The sequence below is a fragment of the Convolutriloba macropyga genome, chromosome 7 (genome assembly GCF_964194025.1).
Source record: "Convolutriloba macropyga chromosome 7, txConMacr16.3, whole genome shotgun sequence".
Classification (NCBI taxonomy): Eukaryota; Metazoa; Xenacoelomorpha; order Acoela; family Convolutidae; genus Convolutriloba; species Convolutriloba macropyga.
In genome coordinates, this window is record NC_134474.1 from 70,180,488 (window position 1) to 70,199,542 (window position 19,055).

At 38.9% G+C, this 19,055-nt stretch overlaps 2 protein-coding genes across 2 annotated transcripts in view; one reads left to right on the forward strand and one right to left on the reverse strand.

Annotated features, from left to right (window-relative positions):
* LOC142343289 (mitogen-activated protein kinase pmk-1-like) overlaps nucleotides 1-19,055 on the reverse strand; it is a 137,687-nt gene that overhangs the window by 44,801 nt on the left and 73,831 nt on the right. The gene's annotated exons all lie outside the window — the stretch shown is intronic.
* On the forward strand, nucleotides 8,196-17,030 carry LOC142343287 (H(+)/Cl(-) exchange transporter 7-like). The gene is made up of 2 exons (XM_075395094.1): nucleotides 8,196-8,673; nucleotides 14,944-17,030. Exons 1-2 carry the CDS (start codon nucleotides 8,367-8,369, stop codon nucleotides 16,923-16,925), a joined length of 2,289 nt encoding a protein of 762 aa, XP_075251209.1. The 5' UTR covers nucleotides 8,196-8,366; the 3' UTR covers nucleotides 16,926-17,030.

Sequence of the window (19,055 nt, forward strand, 5' to 3'; positions counted from 1 at the left end):
CGTAGATGTCATTGATTTTCTTGTCCCGTTTTTTGAACTGGCGTTGCGCTGAAATTGAGAGCTAAATTGGAATGAAACAACAACAAAATATATTAAAAAGGCTTGAAAGTTGTGTGGACGTCTTTGTGGAAGAGTTGAGAAAGCGCTTTAGCATTGATTCTATCCTTCAACGACAGCCTATGAGAAGAGTTCTATTGTTTGGCAATTAGTTGGTTTGATATTTCGCTGTTAAATTGTTCAAGGCCATCCTGATTTCCTCTACAAATCTTTGAACAGAGCTGAGTTTGAATAACAATAGTTTCAAAAAGAAGTTCGCCGAGTTGAACACTATACATCTGATGAATCCAAAATTGAATCCAAATCCCCATTAAGGATATTACAGCAAAAACTATCATTAGGTGGCTCCCGCATTTGTTTGATATATTTGTCAATACAGGGTTTATTCACTTGGATTGTGGAAGGCAATTAGAGTCCCAGGAGTTCAATGTTTTCTGCCCAGAGAGAGGAATTGCCAAATCCTTTACAATGCTGCTTTACACTCAAAGTAAAGGGCAAAACGAACGTTACAATAGAGTTATTTGGAAGGGCAATAGCTGTGTTTTAGTTTCCAGAAAATTTCCGCGGAACCACTGGGAACCTGTTCTTTTTGAGGCATTTTCTTCAATTACAGGTTTACTTTGTATCAGTTCAAATGAAACCCTCACTGCCAATTTTTGCAACTCCCAAAGGAAAGACAAAAAACTTTCAATTTCATAAATTGGCTGTTTAAAGGCAAAACAAGGTACCTGAGAAACTTTATACGAAGCATATCTGTTATTCTCGAGAAACTTCTAAAAGTAACGTTATTTGCAAGAAGGGTGTCCAAGTCCATTCTTCTAGTGGACGGGAAAGCATTGTCTCTGCACGAGACTTACTTTCGTAGTCAAAATATTATTCAGACATTGCACTGAACGAGCAGCCAGATTTTGTTTCGGGCGAAACAGAGCACGTCAAACTCACAGAAACAATACGGACCAGTTATTTGAGAATGTCGAAGTTTCTACTGTCGAAGTGCCCAAATTGCCCAAAAAATGTCCGGAAACGTATAATCCAATAGCAGAACAAGAAGTAGAAATGATACGTCCATGGTAATTGAGTACCTTTTTTTTATCGTAATCATATTTTCGAGATAATGATTTACCTCGACTTCTTGTGTTTCAAATGTTGAATAAAAGCCGTCAAGGGATTGTGAATATATTATTATTATCTTGGTGTTTAGACTCAAATCACACACTAAAACACAAACAAACACATCTCTCATATTGCCAGAAAATAGCCGCAATAGCTTCATAGATTGCATTCTAAAAAAAAAAGAATCTGAGCAAAATAAATGAAAAAAGATCGTGAGACATGCTATGTAATATATTGATTAGGAATCTGTATAATTTATTGTTGTTTCCATTATCTGCACTTAGAAAAGCTTCAACTAAAGTGACGCACCTTTACTGGGACTGATCGTTTTGAATTAGGGCAATGAAAAATCATTATCAAGGTGAGGAAGTCATCTTTGAAAGTGAGTTAAGTCACGTGTGACCAAAAATTTAATCACTTCAATGAAACAAAAAACATCATCTTCTAATAAAGAACGTGAATTCAAGCACGCAATTCAGAAATTCAGATAAAATTGCATGATGAAATAAACGAAAAGCAGATTTGATGTTAATGTAACATCATTTGGTCTCAATAAATATCTTGAAGAGACAAAAAAAACAGCGGGACAAGTCCTTAATTACAATCCAAAGAATTGAATTTGCTAATGACCTGTCAAATTACATTTTAGTTTTTGACTAACACCTCAAATTTAAGATATTCCTAAAAGCTCATGATCCTAAATGCGCAAAAATGCACGGAAAAAACTAAATCAAATTGAAGATTTGAAGATTTAATTCTCAGAACCCGCCTTTTAAAAAATGGTAATATAAACATCAAATATGAAAATGTTGATTCTACCCATCCTTAGATTGAAAACAAAGAGACACAAATTTATGGAAAATAGTGAGAAATAAATCAGAAAGGGGCAAATTCAAAGAAATGGCAAAAAATCTGTTTGAAAAAAATTTTTTAGCGGTCGGTGGTTTTAAACCCAGAAATCCTTATATCTACATGTTATCCGTAAAAACAGCAAACCATAAAAATGTGGCCAACTTAAAATGCCTTTTAGTTGTTTTAACGGAAAAGATGACCGTATATCTACAAAAAGAAGGTATGATTCACAAATTCAGCTGATGAATTTGGAATCAATTAATCAATATGATATACTGCATCATTTTTGTTTTTATCAGCAAACAGACCGCTTTGAACGCGTAACATATTCAAAAAAACTTTTCGCGTCGCCACAGCTCTCAATTGCCTCCGAGGAACCGCAAATTATTTTCAATGCACTTTATGACACACCTCCCAATTAGACAGCGTAACACTTCTTCAGTGCCAATTGGTCTAAAGCGCGGTATTTTAATGAGTGGTAGAAAGCAACAATCATTGTAAGCTTCCAAATGTGTATCACGATTTTTGGGAGTGCCAAGTCTGATAGATGTTCTTATAACGTTTTTGCAAATAAGACTGAGAATTTGCAAATCAGAATTTGTTTTTACTCTTGAGAGGCCGTAGATGTCATTGATTTTCTCGTCCCGTTTTTTGAACTGGCGTTGCGCTGAAATAGAGAGCTAAATTGGAATGAAACAACAACAAAATATATTAAAGAAGCTTGAAAGTTGTTAGGATGTCTTTGTGGAAGAGTTGAGAAAAGAACTAAAAAAGAAATAAAGAAACAAAGAGCAAAACTTTATGAAAAAATTTATAATTAAATCAGAAAGAAGCAGATCCAAAGAATTGTAATTCAGATGTTGAATAGAAGCTCGCAATAAGCGGTGTTCCATCTGAGCAACAAGACAAGCATTAAGCTAGACCCCACGAACCGTGTCAGAGGACTGAAATATATGTTTTTTTATCTAGCTGTTCAGATTAAAATCAAACACTAAAACACAATCACAGCTGCCAGATTGCCAAAAAATAGCTGCAATAGCTTCATAGATTGCATTCTCAGAAAAGAAGCAAACGAATCTGAGCAAAATAAAGGAAAAAAGATCGTGAGACATGCTATGTAATATATTGATTAGGAATCTGTAAAATTTATTGCTGTTTCCATTATCTGCACTTAGAAAACTTTCAACTAAAGTGACGCTCCTTTACTGGAACTGATCGCTTTGAAATAGGGCGATGAAAAATTATTATCAGGGTGAGGAAATCATCTTTGAAAGTGAGATAAGTCATGTGTGACCATAATTTTAATCACTCGAATGAAACAAAAAACACCATCTTCTAATAAGGAACGTGAAGTCACGCACGAAATTAAGAAATTCAGGTAAATTTGCATGAAATAAACGAAAAGAAGTTTTGATGTGAATTTAATATCATATGGTCTTAATAAAAATCTTGAAGAGACAAAACAACAGCGGAGAAGACTTTCCAGTTCTGGTAGTTTGTAGTTGCTTTATTGAGAATGAATAATTTTGATCATATTGAATTGTCACTTAATTTGTAGCGCAACAATTGGCCTTGATGTACTCTCACAACGGGAATCTTATTTATATTTCGTGGAAAAAAGACACCAGTTGGACATTTGTAAATTGGCTGCTACTGTTAAAAGTGACCGGTTTAGACGAGTGGTTGTTGACACACTGAAGATGTTTTCTGACGACGTTTATAAAGCTAAGGCCGTCGCAACGAAGTCCATACACTCAAAACAAAGAATGTTTTGATTTTATGCACAATGAGATTTTGGATCTCCATGACGCGCTCAGGCGTTTGCTGTAAAAGACCAAAAACGACGCATGGTAATCAGCTACTCAATGATTGTCAGATTATTTACCAGTCTTGATGTGTAACCGTTTTCTACGGAGTTTCACCTTGCTCAGGCTTGTTCAGAATACGCACGTGTCGCAAAAACGGTACGCAGACGATGGCAGTGCTGCGGGACGTTTGGAGGACTTACTCTTGTTCTTCAAAGAACTAACAGAATATGTTAGCTGTTTTGGCTATAGCGTGAACTTGCCGATGTCTCAATTAATAGTAAAAGAGGCGATAAAATTTAAAGCTCTCAGTTTGTTTGAGGGGACGGCAGTTGGAATTGTTAATGGCTGCCGCATACTAGGATCTATAATTGCCAATGAGAAAGTCTACGAGAGCATTTTTGTAACCACAACTGGAAAGTTTTCCAATTTGTTAATAAAAATTGGAGCAGGTAGCGAAAACATCCCCTAGAAACGATTGTGCATAACTCACAAGAGGCGTGTAACAAAAATTAAATTTTCCTGTGCCGGACAACGCCAACATTACGGAAAATCTTCACAGACGCAGAACCAACATCCAAACGCATGTCCTACCGGAGAAGACTTTCCAGTTCTGGTAGTTTGTAGTGCTCTATTGAGAATGAATAATTTTGCTCAAATTGAATTGTCGCTTAATTTGTAGCGCAACAATTGGCCTGGATGTACTCTCACAACGGGAATCTTATTTAATTTTTGTGGAGAAAAGACTCAATTGGACATTTGTAAATTGGCTTCTACTGGTAAAAATGACCGGTTTAGACCAATAGCTGTTGACACACCGAAGATGTTTCCTGACGACGTTTATAAAGCTAAGCCCGTCGCAACAAAGTCCTTACACTAAAAACAAAGAATGTTTGATTTTATGCACAAAGAGATTTTGGATCTCCATGGCGCGCTCAGGCGTTTGCTGTAAAAGACCAAAAACGACGCATGATAATCAGTTACTCAATGATTGTCAGCTTATTTACCAGTCTTGATGTGTAACCGTTTTCTAATATGGAAAACCGCTGAAAACGGTTCTGAAAATCATTTCGTCTCAAATATTGACTTAAAGAGCGTGTTCCATCATGTACCACCTAAAGAACAAGATAAACTGACAAACTTGAAAGCACCTACCTTTACCTTGATGATGGAATAATTTGCGGAAGACCAAAGAAGAGCATGGCAAGAACGTTGAAGCATTTATTTTGCTGCCGAAATAAGAAATCACCTTAAATATGGATAAAAAATCAATTATCTCTCGGTGAAATTTCTATGCTAAGCCACCTTGTCTCAACAGTTTCTAAGCAACGAAACTCGGAGAGACAGAGGGTTCTGAAGCCGGAATTGAGTCCCGCATTACTCAAGCAGAATTTAGCTGATCTTAGAAGCTCAAAAACAAGGAGCTTTCCAGCTGAGTTCAACTGTAAGTGCTCATATCATCGACATCAAATCGGAGAACGCTGATGAAGAGTACGAATAAAATAGGATCTTTTTCCGGGTCTTTTGAATTTTATACCCCAAATGAAGCTATAGCCCACAATTATGCTATAATCAACAGTTTAGGGGGCTATAAGTTAATGGTCCACAAGACTGGTGCGCTCTAATGGGAAGAATCCATTTTCACTTTGTCCCACTTTCCTAGAACGTCATGCACCTTTCAGTTCCAGATCACGCGTCATTTCTTAGTAAACCATTATGGAAAAACAAGGAACATTTGCAAAAACGCACACTAAAATTAAACAATTTTGAAGATTGGTTTCCGAGAGCTAGTGTTATAATAATAAACAATATTAACACCAAGTTGTTCAAATAGGATCTCCACTCATCCTTAGATTGTGAACAAAAAACATAACTCCGTGGAAATTAGTGATAAGCAAACCAGTCTGAAGCAAAGCCAAAGAAGCCAATTGATTACGAAACGGAATTTCACCTTGCTCAGGCTTGTTCAGAATACGCACGTGTCGCAAAAACGGTTCGCAGATGACGGCAGTGCTGTGTGACGTTTGGAGGACTTACTCTTGTTCTTCAAAAAACTCACAGAACATGGTAGCTATTTTGGCTATAGCGTGAACTTGCCGAAGTCTCAATTAATAGTAAAAGAGGCGATAAAATTTAAAGCTCTCAGTTTGTTTGAGGGGAAGGCAGTTGGAATTGTTGATGGCTGCCGCATACTAGGATCTATAATTGCCAATGAGAAAGTCTACGAGAGCATTTTTGTAAACACAACTGGAAAGTTTTCCAATTTGTTTAAAAAAATTGGAGCAGGTAGCGAAAACATCCCTTAGAAACGATTGTGCATAACTCACAAGAGGCGTGCAACAAAAATTAAATTTTCCTGTCCCGGACAACGCCAACATTACGGAAAATCTTCACAGACGCAGAACAAACATCCAAACGCATGTCCTACCGTCGTTCTTTGACTCTCCGGTGCCTCAATCCGCACGGCGATTGTATTCGCTACCAAGCCTGGAGGGCGGTCTTAACATCAAAGAGCCAATTGATTACGAAATGGAGTACGCTGCTTCGCTGAGCGCTTGCGCTCCTCTTGAATATGGGGATCGAGCAATTGTTCACCTCACCCAAGAACGCATAAAGCACGACCAACGAACCGCACGCCTGAATTTTATTCAATCGAGTAAGAAGGATCTTATGGAAAACCGTCAGAGTGAGCAACACCACGTAATAGAAATGGCTTCGGAAAAAGAAGCATTGAACGGGCTCACAGCTCTACCGCTTAAACGGTAGGGTTTTAGTCTAACGAAGTACGAATTTAGAGACGGGCTTTGCTTTAGATATAACAATGAGGCCAAAAATACGCCCACTAAATAATTTCCATTTGGTGAAATATTTGACCTATCCCATGCTCTCGACTGTGCGAAGGTGGGAGGGTTATACAAACATGAGGCACAACGAGATCGGAGACACTTTTGCTAAAATCATGCGTGACGTTTTCTATGAAGTCGAAGTTGAGACGACTCTTCAGTTGCTTCAAGGCGAGTCCTTTATTTACAAAACTACTAGGACTGATGAAAACGCGCGACTAGACATTATGGACTAATTTTCTATAACTGTTTTGATCGGGAGAAATCCCTTCTGTAAAGAAAATCCCCAACAACAACAACAACAACATCAAAGCGAATAACCTATGGGAGTCGAAGCTGAGCCGTTTTTTCTTCGACGTGAAGATCTTTAACCCACTTGCCAAGTCATGCCCGAAAAACTCAGTAGAAGCGTACAAGTATCATGAGTCGCTGAAGTGCCTGAAGTATGAGCAACGAATACTTGACGTCGAGAAGAGTAACTTCGTTCCGCGATGTTCATTCTTGATGTTGTTTCATTGGCCTTTGAAGGTATTAGTCGAGTTAGCAGTCGGAATTAGAATAAAAAAGGTAAATTAAGAACTGCCCCTTCCCCAACACTGGGTGAATATTGGCTGGTCCGGGGCCCTCCTAGCAGTGCGTCTTCATAAAGCATTTCGTATTAATTAAATTTATCAATAAAATGTCGGAATTAGAATCATGTTGCAAATAATTTGATCTTAAGTTACGTTGTGATGAATTCATACCAAGTCCTACGGGCCGCTGAGGCATGGCCAGCTCGCCCGAGGCATAGCCAGTTGGGGTCTTTCTCATTATAGCCCCCAGCCTAGTGGCCAGATAACCTAGAGCCCCCAATCATGGTAAACACACCATAATAATGGGGAGGGGACTGTAATGGAAAAGAGCCCGCCAATTGAACTAGTAATAAATTTAAGTCTTGGTAAGTTTTTTCTTCAATCACAATTTATCTCTTTCAGTCATTAAAATAGTCTTTTATAACAGTGGAGTAAAATATTGGGTATAACTTGGGTGTTTTGAGCCATCTGTGTATTTTGTCCTGGCGCCTTTAATTAATTCTATACGGATTGCGACAGATTTGTATTTATTACAGCTGTTTTTTGGAAAGAGTTCTTTTTTGTGAAGCTTAAATCACTTCTTTGCTGTTAACCACAATTGTTAGAATTTCTTATTTGTTTAGTTGATTTGTTCAGAAACTCAAAATCATGTTGTGCGAACTAGCTCTTCATTCGCGAAGCGTTTGTTGATTTATTTAATCGGCATTGGCGGCCTCTAATTTTGGTTTTTCACATTGTTGATCATTGTTCGAAGCGCACGCTCTTATCTGCAAAGTGTACGTTAGGCGTAATGAATATTTGCATTAGATTAAAAACCGATTAAACTTATCTATAGTACAAAGCAGCGGTATCCGTTTCATTGAAAGGGTCCGTGTTTAAGCCGTTGCTTGTGAAAGCATCGCAGTTTGGTATTTCAAGGCTAATTACTGGAGTCTGTTTTGGTATTACAGAAGTGTTTCGAATGAATCAAATTTAAGTTTCGACTTTGGTTACCAAACAAATGTAGCTAAACAATGAATTGTGCGTACCATGTTTGGAGGTTTGGCCTGATGTTCATCTTGATCAAATTGTGAGTGACATTCTGTGACAGTAATTGGTTTGGCTGACGCCATAAAACTCTAACCATGAGATCTGTAAAGAGAAGAACGAGCGAAATTCTAACTGCGATTCCGCGGGATCTTCAAAGAAGATTCTCCTCATCCTGGCTGAGCTCCGATGTGCAATTAGTGGATGTGAACAAAAGCAGCCATCTGATATCCACGCGTTTCGAGAGCTTAGATTACGATGTTGCCGAAAATGAGCTTTACACTAAAGAGGCAGACCAGCGTGATAGTGACGTCTACTTCCGAATGCGAGTATCACTGGCCAGGTGGTTCGTCATGTTCCTCATCGGAGTCCTCACTGCGCTTATTGCGTTCGCCATCGATACAGGTAAATTGATTATCAGGCCTGTTTGTGAAAGTTTGTTATAATTCAAAGACACTATTGATCGAAACCTATAATCTTTAACCTTTTGTTAATGCCCAATGTTCATCCAAAATGTTTGTCAATGCCAAAATTCATCACCATTATCTCCCAACTAGGCTGCTATAGAATAAATTAAAAGCAGCGCTTTTTAACGGACGGCTTTTAGTGCCTCAAGAAAGAAAAGCTCAGTACAAAGTTGAAAGTTGTTACCGAAAGATAATTACTTCCGGCAATTCTTTGAAAAGAGTTGCGCTAGATGCAGGTTGTTGTTTTTTGGATAAATATCCAACCATAAAAAATAAATATGAATAATACGTGAAGTTCTAAGGGCCACATTTTCGCTTTTATCTTTGCCCGCGCTGAAGTAGCTGTTCCTTCTGCCTGCATTCATAAAGAGGCGCAAGGAAAAAGAATGAAGAGTAGGCAGACATAGACGCGATTATATACAACACGACAAAAATTAATTTTACGATTTAACATAGCTCGGCAATGTTGTATGTGGCGCGGTGGGTTCAATCCGGCGCTGATGCGCGGCAGTCACTAGAAAAGATGCAAAAGCCGGTACATTTGTTTAACTTCCAGGGCTTCAAAGCTTTTCTACAAACCGTGGTGTCCTCGGAGTCAATGGCCTCTCTCGGATAGACATTTATCGGTCTTCTTTTGGTTTAAGTTGGTTAATGTTTCTGTTGCTGTTGTTGTAGCTGTCGCACAGGGCTGCAATTCGCGCTTATTGTCGTTTTTAACTGGTTCCTTAGTTGCATTTGCATAAAAAATAGATATATTGGACTGCGACTGCCTATCCACAACTTAATAGTGGTGCAGCGACCTTTCTGCATCTTCGCCATGGTGGGTGACATGCGGTCCCCATTGGTAAGGGGAGACAGGAGGGGCATTGCCAACATCGGGAAAAAGGAGCAAGGAAGGCGGTTCTTCTGTGCAGTGTGGTCATGTTGGATTGATGATATTAAGTCCAGCCAGTTGGTTACCTCTACTGGTCTTTCAAAGGTCAATCACTTTTTTGTGCGTGTTGTTCTCAGTGCAATTTAAAATGTGATTTTTGTCATGCTGTGCTACTTCACCTTTTGGACAGCGGTTATCAACATTGCTACAAATTCAACTGAAGTTTGAGTTCAGTAGGGGCCAATATTCAGCTCTCAGTTGTGCCAAGCGGATACGTTCAATTCCTGACAGCGTTTGTTATTCCTCAGCTATCTGCTCGATGTGTGCCTAGTTACTTACTGTCTGTGTCAGTGAATGCTTTTGAGCGCATTTTTGTATTCTTTGCGATCTGCTCTTTATTGTGTGTTGTTTCACGCAGTCCCTATAAGCATCTTTCAGTGTCGGTCTCCTGGGACAAAAACTGGTTGTAGAGGTTGTTTTGTAATCGACACTGTGGCTCTCATAACTGCCGGGCTAAGTAATATTTCTGTAAGTCACTTAGTGTCTCGTTGTGCAGTCGCTACTCGCAATCTTTTTCAGTATGTGATTTGCTTTTGTTGTCTCACTGTGTTGCTCCTTACATTTTCTCAAAAATTAAGAATATTATCAAAGTTGACACCAAGTACTTTGACTTTGGACTTTACTGGTATTGATGAATTGTTGATAGTGAGTTGTTTTTTATTCTAGCCATTCGTGAAAAATATTTAGATAGGCAGTTACACCTCTCAGGGCTAGAGGCAGCTTGCTCATCTAGGCATGAAGAGCATTGGCGACAATACACCTCCTTGGTTGACACAGGATTTGACTTTTGACTTTTCTCCTCTTTGATTTTTTTTGTTTTGTACGCACGAAAACCTGCCTTATAAGTATGAAGCGACCTGATTCTTTGTGCTATTGGTAGCGGTGCCTCAAATATGTCTTCTAGTAGGGGATTATGGTCAATCGTGTTTAAGGTTACTAGTAGAGTTCGGTTGAAAGGGTTCCTTTAAGGCCTTTTTGGATATCGTTGAGTATTGAGAGGTGTTATTGCGTTTTCAGGTCTAAAGCCATGCTAATGTTTTTTTAGTGACAATTGGCTTAATTTTTTAGATTTGTCTGAGTTCCCGGCTTCTGTGAGGATATAACCGGGCCGACTTTCCGGATGCCATGGATTTTGGCCCTGTTTTGCAGAGATTTATGGTGTCTGTTAGATGTCTGAGTGCTCTTGGGCCTGGATGATGCAGATGGATTGGCGCTATTCTATCCGGGCTCAGTGCTTTTAGTTTTGTCTCTTATAATTTTTTTTTCACGGTGTTAAACTTCTTTCCTCTATTTCCTCCTATTGTGCATTCTGTCCGCCATTTCGAGTTTCCTTATTGTTGTTCGTCTATTTATTTTCTGTTTTCCTTTTTTCTTGGGAGTTTGGAGTGTATGTTTGGTTAAATTTGTTTTAATTTTTTTTGGATTATGGCGATGAGCAAAACTACTTTGCTTCAAAGTATAAGTATCTGTTTGCAGGTAGTTTGTGGTAACTTGAAGAAAGACTTTTCTCTTTGACCAGAGTATAGAGCAGTTGCCTCAGTGAGTAAGTGTTTGTACCAACTCGATCCATTTTATCCGCTTTTGACTTTGAACTAGTTTGTTCATTTAGTTAGAATATTTTGGGGTCACTTGGCTATTTTTAAGTTTCATCTCGTTCAAACTTTACTGTTTCACTTTGAAAATGATAAACCACTTTTTTAACTCTTTGTCTTGGGATATTCCTGCAAGCCGCAGCATTGATGGTTTTCCTTGAGGTATTTATCGCAAGCAAGACATTAGTTGGACTTTGACGGTGCTGCAGTTTTAGTTCAATATTGTCCTTAAAACTTACCCAGTCAGCTTTGCGGAAGTTAATAAAAGTTTGTTGTTGTGTTTTGTGTGTATTGAGATCACAGGTGACAGAAAAAACTATTTGTAAATGGTCTGAGCCTATCGGGTACTCCGTGCGCTAGTCGATATTCATTGCTATGCTTCAGCTGGCGAGATTGATACCCGGGGAGCTTTAGTAGGAATCAGTTACTCTGGTGTTGCTCTTTTTGTTATGTGCTACACAATTAAGTATTTTGAAGTATATTTCATTTGCAATATTTTTTTTCTCTTGTGTCTTTTGGTAGATTCGAGTCTAATAGAGGGCAATGAGCATTCAAAATTAACGATAATAATGCTGTCTTCTAACTCAAGTAGTTTACTGATTGATGTCTTGTATCCTGCATCACAGGTAGACGAAGGACGTCGTTCGATGGCTTGGACGTCTAGGTGTTTGTCAATCTCAAGTTCGATTTCCTGGAACAGAATTGTCCGTTGATCAAGTGATGAAAGCTACCCCTACACTCTTCAGTTGGTCTTTAGGCCATATTCTCTTATTTTTATTTTTCTCATAGTCTTTAGCGGATTATGCAATAGCCAGGTGGGCATTTGAGATTGGATCTTCTATTGAGGTTAGTCTCGTGAATGGCAGCTATTGGGATGTTATTTTGCTGCATTCAGGTTATGATGTCTATTTTTGTTTGAGACCATTGCAATTAAGCTGAATGATGAGGTGCGTTGAGTGGGGAGACTTTGTCTTGTTGATTTTGCTTCCAATTCTTTTGCAGCACGAGCAACACTTAGTCAAACTTGTTGTTTCAGAGCTCCATGGACCATGTTGGTGCTTTTCACATAAACATCCTCCACGGCCGCACCAGACGCCATATTGATTCCAGTTGCTACGATAACAAATAGCACATGGCGTTGGGCCGGGGTCGGTTTCAATGTCGCTGAGGGTGAGAAGCAGGAAAAACGTGTTCACCAGTCAAATCTATACTAGGGACCAAAGACTGGACTAGCGTCGCAAAATCGCGTTTATTGCAGTCTGTACAGAGTGTAAGGACCCTGGGAGCAGTTGCCTGCTTGTAGTTCTGCCGCGTAAAGGCATCCATTCGTAATAACTTTTTCTTTGATGAGAACAGGTTGAGGTTTCTGATTTGATTGCTTGGTCACCCTAGGTCCACTCTATATAATTGGTAGGCTATTTAGAGCTTTTTGTTTTTCAATTTGTCTATTGTGAAGGTGGACATTTCTAGTTATTAGGGTTTTTCGGTTTTCTCTGGGAGTTTTTCAAATTATCTTGAGGGCTATAAAAATACGTCTGGCTTCAGACTGTTCTGACCACGTTTTTCCGAATTATGGGGCGTTTTGTCGTTGACCAGGCATTGGACGTGAATTTTCTCATCTGCCCCTAATTTTTCAAGACGAGATGTGGATTATCATATTTCGAAAACACTTGAAACGACGACGAGTAATATTATGAATTCTTTTGCGTCATCATTTTTGTCCTTGTGTCGATAATTAATTGAATTGCTGATAAACTTGAACTGCGACAGTTCAAGTAAAATTGCTTAATAATCGGTTTCAGTTTCTCGAATCTTAATACTTCTCTAAAATAACCCCTGATATCGTCACTTGAAAACTATTGATTTTTGTTCCCCCTCTCCTACCAGCCATTTCCACCCCCCTCAGCACGGAGATATAGAATTGGGTAACCGACCGTCCTTTGAAAGTATTTTGTTAGACATTAGATGTTGATTTTCTGAAGATTATCATGTTTAATTGCTCTCATACAAAGTTTGTAGCAATTATGTTTGTCGTGCGGTCTTCCTATGCGTTTTTTTGCTCGACCAATTTTTCCTCTGATCCTATTGACCTGTCGTCCTGAAATACGCGATAAACCGGTAACACCCGGAGGACAATAGGTTCTCTTAGAGCCTTTGGGCTTACTAGAACCTAAGCATGCAATTCACGGAAACTGTTTGAAGTCATAAATTGATAATGTGAAGGGTACTTTTAAGTTTGGCTTGTTAATTTTGACTCCCTTGCCAATTAATCCCCACCCCAACTTCACCTCCCACCCCGCACTTCACCCCTTTTAATTATCTTTGTAGCTGTGCGCGTTGAAAATTTAGTTTCTCCGTTTGAGATCTTAATCTAATCATTTAAGATCATGTCCAGTCACTTATTTGTTTGCTATTTCTATCGTGAAGACCCATCTTAGCAATTTGTTTGTTTTTGCATATAACTGTCTGTATCTGTTCTGGCTGACTTTTTCTGCGGCTGATTGCTCTTGCTGAACTTCAAGTTTCTTTGAAATGCCGTTTTATACTATAGAATAATTGACAATGACTGTTTTTATATCTGGTATAATATCAAAATGAGTTTTTCAGTTTTGTATTACAGAAAGTCGTACACAAAGTTGCTTCGAAAAAACTGCTTCTATTTGAAATTCTCAAAACTGATAGTACAAAAAGCTTTTCATCTCAGAACAAATAGAATTTTTTTTGCAAATTTTGATAAAAAGCAGACAACACCGTACACTGCATCTTTTGTACGTTTTGCGGCGTACTCTACTACCCAACGCAGACAAAATCCACTAGAAAACTCTCATAGAGATAGCCTTAACTACTACTACTACTACAACTAAACGAATGTTGGAACATTCTGTGCTATGCACAGTCTCGCTTGAGCCTTCTTGTTTGCTGTTAATTAAAGTTGGTTACTGTCGTTCGTGTTACTTTAGTTAATTGTTGTTCTTGCGTTTTCGCAGCGGTACAGCATTCGGCCTACAGTAGCCTGTTCTCAGCTCTCCTTCTTATTATTCTTATATATTAGAGCGTATCTCGAATTTTTGCTCTATTGATGTTCCACGTATGACAATGATATTGAGAGCGTTCCCTGAGTGTTCTATCCAAGCTTAATAATGACATCTAAGACTTCAAGATGAAATTACAGTTTTCGAACGTTTGGTGTGCTTTGCACTTACATTAACGATTCTTTCTGTTTATTTTCAGCACTAACTTTACCGGTGAAAAGTACGGTACGAAATTTAAGAAAAGATCACCTCAGAATGAATGCAATTTTTGTACTAGTATTAGTAACTTAACAATTGATGCTTTTTATTGGCGCATTCTTGAACTGTCTGGAGTTTTGAGCATCGTTTCCAATTATGGTTGATATTCTGTCGCCTATTTTGATTGAATTCAACTCATTTGAATATAGTTATTTAGTTCAGACTGTATAGGCACGAACTTCTGCACCCACATATGCATAATATTTGTAAACACCATATATGTGGTTTGTTTAATTTGCTATTTGGAATTCTTGAATGATGTATATTGGAAGTGAAATATATATAGGAATGTCCGAAATGAGATGTCGGATTACATTGATTACTGACTCTAATTTGGAAGTCAGCTGTTTCTGTGGTATCGTTATGGCAATGAAAGTTTTCGTTTTTTGCAGGTGTGGCAAACCTGAGCAATCTCAAGTTCTCCATTGTGAGTTACTTCATGGACAAGGCAGTGGACAACGGGGGACTGTGTGTACCTTTACTCATATGGGTGACTTTCGGAGCAGGTATGGTCCTAGTGGCATCAGTCCTGGTTGCATTCCTGGAACCGGTGGCTGCTGGCAGTGGAATTCCCCAGATCAAGTGCTATCTCAATGGAGTTAAGATTCCGCGTGTTGTCCGCATCCAGACCCTGTTTTGTAAAGCTGTCGGAGTTATGTTCAGCGTGGCTGGTGGCTTGGCAGTTGGCAAAGAAGGTCCTATGATCCATTCTGGCGCTGTGGTCGCTGCTGGAATTTCCCAAGGAGCCAGCAAGTCATTCAACTGGGATTTCAAACTGTTCGAGTACTTCAGACACGACAACGAAAAGCGAGATTTCGTTTCTGGTGGAGCCGCGGCTGGAGTAGCGGCTGCTTTCGGGTCACCAGTTGGCGGCGTACTCTTCAGTTTGGAAGAAGGTGCCAGTTTTTGGAACCAAGCTTTGACATGGAGGGTATTATTCTCGGCTATGGTGTCTGGTTTTACCCTCAATTTCGCCCTCAGTTGGTATCACGGCCATTTCGGTGAACTGTCCTACACTGGTCTAGTGAACTTTGGTGTTTTCAGTGGTCAACCATACAATTGGTACGAGCTGCCTATTTTCTGTATAATGGGTGCTTTCGGAGGACTTCTAGGCGCATTGTTTAATGCCATCAACTACAGAATCACCATATTTAGAGTTAAATTTGTCCATAGACCTATTATTAAAGTTCTGGAGGCCATGGTCGTCGCCATTGTCTCCTGTGCAATGTGCTTTCTGCTCATTTATTCCAGCGATCTTTGTTCTGCTGACGATGCTATTTTGACTGCCGAAGACGACAGCTCTGTCCTACAGCTCTTTTGCAACGACGGAGAATTCAATGTAATGTCGACTCTTACCTTTGTCACTCCAGAAACTGCTGTCAAATGTCTGTTCCACGCACCCCTCGGATCCTTCAACATACCGCTCCTAGTTTTATTCTCCTCTATCTACTATATATTAGCGTGCTGGACGTATGGACTTAGTGTACCAAGTGGTTTGTTCATCCCGTCACTGCTAATTGGAGCCGCCTGGGGCAGATCAGTGGGAATTTTCCTGGGGCACCTTTTTGGAGTTGAAGTGTGGGTTGACTGCGGCAAGTACGCCCTCATCGGAGCTGCAGCGAATCTCGGAGGCGTTGTCAGGATGACTATAAGTCTGACTGTCATCCTAATGGAGGCAACTGGCAACGTTACGTTCGGTCTGCCTCTCATGTTGGTTCTAATGACTGCTAAATTTGTGGGTGATGTCTTCAACGAGGGCATCTACGACATGCATATCCATTTGATGAGTGTTCCTATTCTGGGCTGGGAAGCACCCCATCTAGCTCATCAGGTGAAGGCCGTCCAGGTCATGAACTCACCTGTGAAGACCCTAAAACCCATTGAGAAGGTGGACGTTATCTATACGCTGCTTAACGACCCTAAAAGCTGCCATAATGGGTACCCAGTAGTTGACGAAGTCACTGGTCAACTCAGAGGTCTAATATTGAGAGATCATCTGCTTATATTGATGCAGAGAAACATCTTTAGAGAGTTCGCGGACGACGGGAATCACTCGCAACTCCGTCTACGGCATCTGAGAGATGCTTACCCCCGATTCCCAACTATATCAGACATCCCTACCTCAATCCTGGGCCAGGGCTTCTCTATCGATCTAACAAGCTACATGAACCCCGCACCCTACATAGTTAGCGATCAATCCTCCCTGACTAAGATATTCACCCTTTTCCGTGCCCTGGGACTGAGACACCTTTGCGTGATGAGCAATGGGAACCAGGTTATCGGAATGGTGACTAGGAAAGACTTGGCCCGATTCAAATCGAAAACGCACAAGTCGAGCACTCAAATTTACGAATTGTCCTATGTTAGAAACTAAATAGAGAGAATTTTATTTTGAGTACTTTGAATTTAGTGTATATAGAGAAGAATTTTAAAGGTGCTGAGCGAACATTCTATTATAATTCAAACCTTTTCTTTTCCAGGCTTTTAACTGATGAGGTATATGGCGTGTAAATGAAGCTTAAATAAGGACAAATAGCTATGAAACAAAATCCAGGCTGCCTTGCGTTCTGATCTAATAAGGTGTCATTGAAAGATTCTCTTTTTAAAGAGAGGTTGCAAAGAGCTATGCTTTAGTGACAGTTCTGAAGCCTAGAAAGATGAATTTTCATGTCACAGATTTTAGAATTGGTAACGGTGGTATGCTCCTTTTAATAGTTTTCTCTACAGTAATCTTTTTGAATTGATTAACTAAATGATCTAGTCCCGGTTAATGATGTTTTATAGCAAGAGGTGAATAATTGTAATAATGATAGACATAATTATTTGCTCTCAAATAGATTTTGTAGCAATTATTAGGGTCCTGATGATCATTTTAACACTCTAAGAGTACTGGTCCTCTGCAAGTTTTTTCAACGCAAAAAATTGCTTTGTATTGGTGCTCTGTCATTGTATACAATTCAAAGAATTTTAGTATCTTAATAGTCTTTTTGTAAAACCTCTACACGCAATTTGATTTTTTTTTCGAGATCAAGTGGCTAAATTTGACTCTTAGTTTGTCACCCCAAAGCAGTGAATGGGACGATAAAACGAGTTGCTTTTGTATTTACTTTAAAACCCCGTCTAAAGTGATTTTATATTTTGAGTTCTGTTTCCAGTTTATCGCTCCATTATCTAATTTTCTATATATATATATATTATCCTATAAAGGTGATACATGTGTTTTAGTCCTGCTTAAGTGCAATTGCTTGGGGCTCAGAATGAAAAGTGTAAATGACTTAAACATCAGTCCTTCGTTTTCTTAATTTTTCTTCAATCTATTTAGTTTTTGTATTTTGTGAGTCATGGCAGCTCTTCTTGTTCTTTTGCTTATGTGTTCCAGTAATTAAATTATTGAAATATTGTATATTTTAATTCCGGTCAATAGTTTGATCTGGCCACAGGTTCCTATTAATTAGTCCATTGTTTTGATGGCTTCAGTGCTTTTTGTTCTCAAAAATAGTCATGGATATTTGATATTTGCTGTTGTTTGTCCTTTTTGTTACCATGAATCTAAGTTGTTTTCGCAAAAGGTAGTTACCGGTACCGGTATTTAGTAGGAGAAATCTAACAACGCTGTACATAGCTGTAGTGGTACTCTAATGTCTTCGACGTGCTCTAAGATGGAGTACTCTATGAAGAGAACAAAATGATTTGCATCAAATGTTGGTTACTTAGTTACGAGTAAAAATCTTGACAAGGTCACCTTGACCTTTTGTGTATTGATATTGTTAACTTGTCCTATTTAATTTAGCTTTTGTGGAAGTTTGCTTCCCAGTGCTTCCCGGTATAATTAGTATGAGATTTGATCTGTATAATCAGTGACGACTGAAGGTTTCAATAAATTTTCCAAACAAAACAATTTGCATATTAAAGATCATAGAAAATCCTTATTTTGGAAAGCAAATTGAAAAAGGGTTTATCGTGATTCTCCAATCAATTTGATCAGAATGAAAACTGCCATTTCACGTAGAATATTTTGATATAGTATACTGATAAAAATTCTAGACCTCGTGCTTTTCAAATCAAGCATCCAAATTCTTTTCAAATGATGAGGTCGTTCAGGAAGAAATCGGAAATTCCTATGATATGCTTAAGCAGAATCTATCTATTTTTGCACAAATAAGAATGTTTGTATTGTCACTATACTGTTAATTGGTTGCTAGTTGCTCACTTTTTGATTCTTGTCCTTTTTAAAAGTAGAGATTTTGAAATCACTTTGTGCTGTGGCACTACTTTGTTCGAAAGCGTCTTGATATATCAGAGCAGTTGGTTCTTTAATTGTTTTCCGGAGACTTTACCAAAAAAATGGTTTGTTTTAGAGGTGACTCCTTTTCTGTTTCTGGTATTGACGGTTCTCGAGTTTAATTCGCCCGAATATGCAAGCAGTTTCTCGTATTCAGTCACGGTCCATTTTGCTCCATCGTTTTTACTGTGAATCTGATTTTATGCAGTTCTATTTGAGGCT

Coding starts and splice junctions, on each gene's coding strand:
- LOC142343287 (XM_075395094.1), top strand. CDS start 8,367: ATGAGATCTGTAAAGAGAAGAACGAGCGAAATTCTAACTGCGATTCCG. Junction 8,674..14,943: donor TGCGTTCGCCATCGATACAG/GTAAATTGATTA, acceptor CGTTTTTTGCAG/GTGTGGCAAACCTGAGCAAT.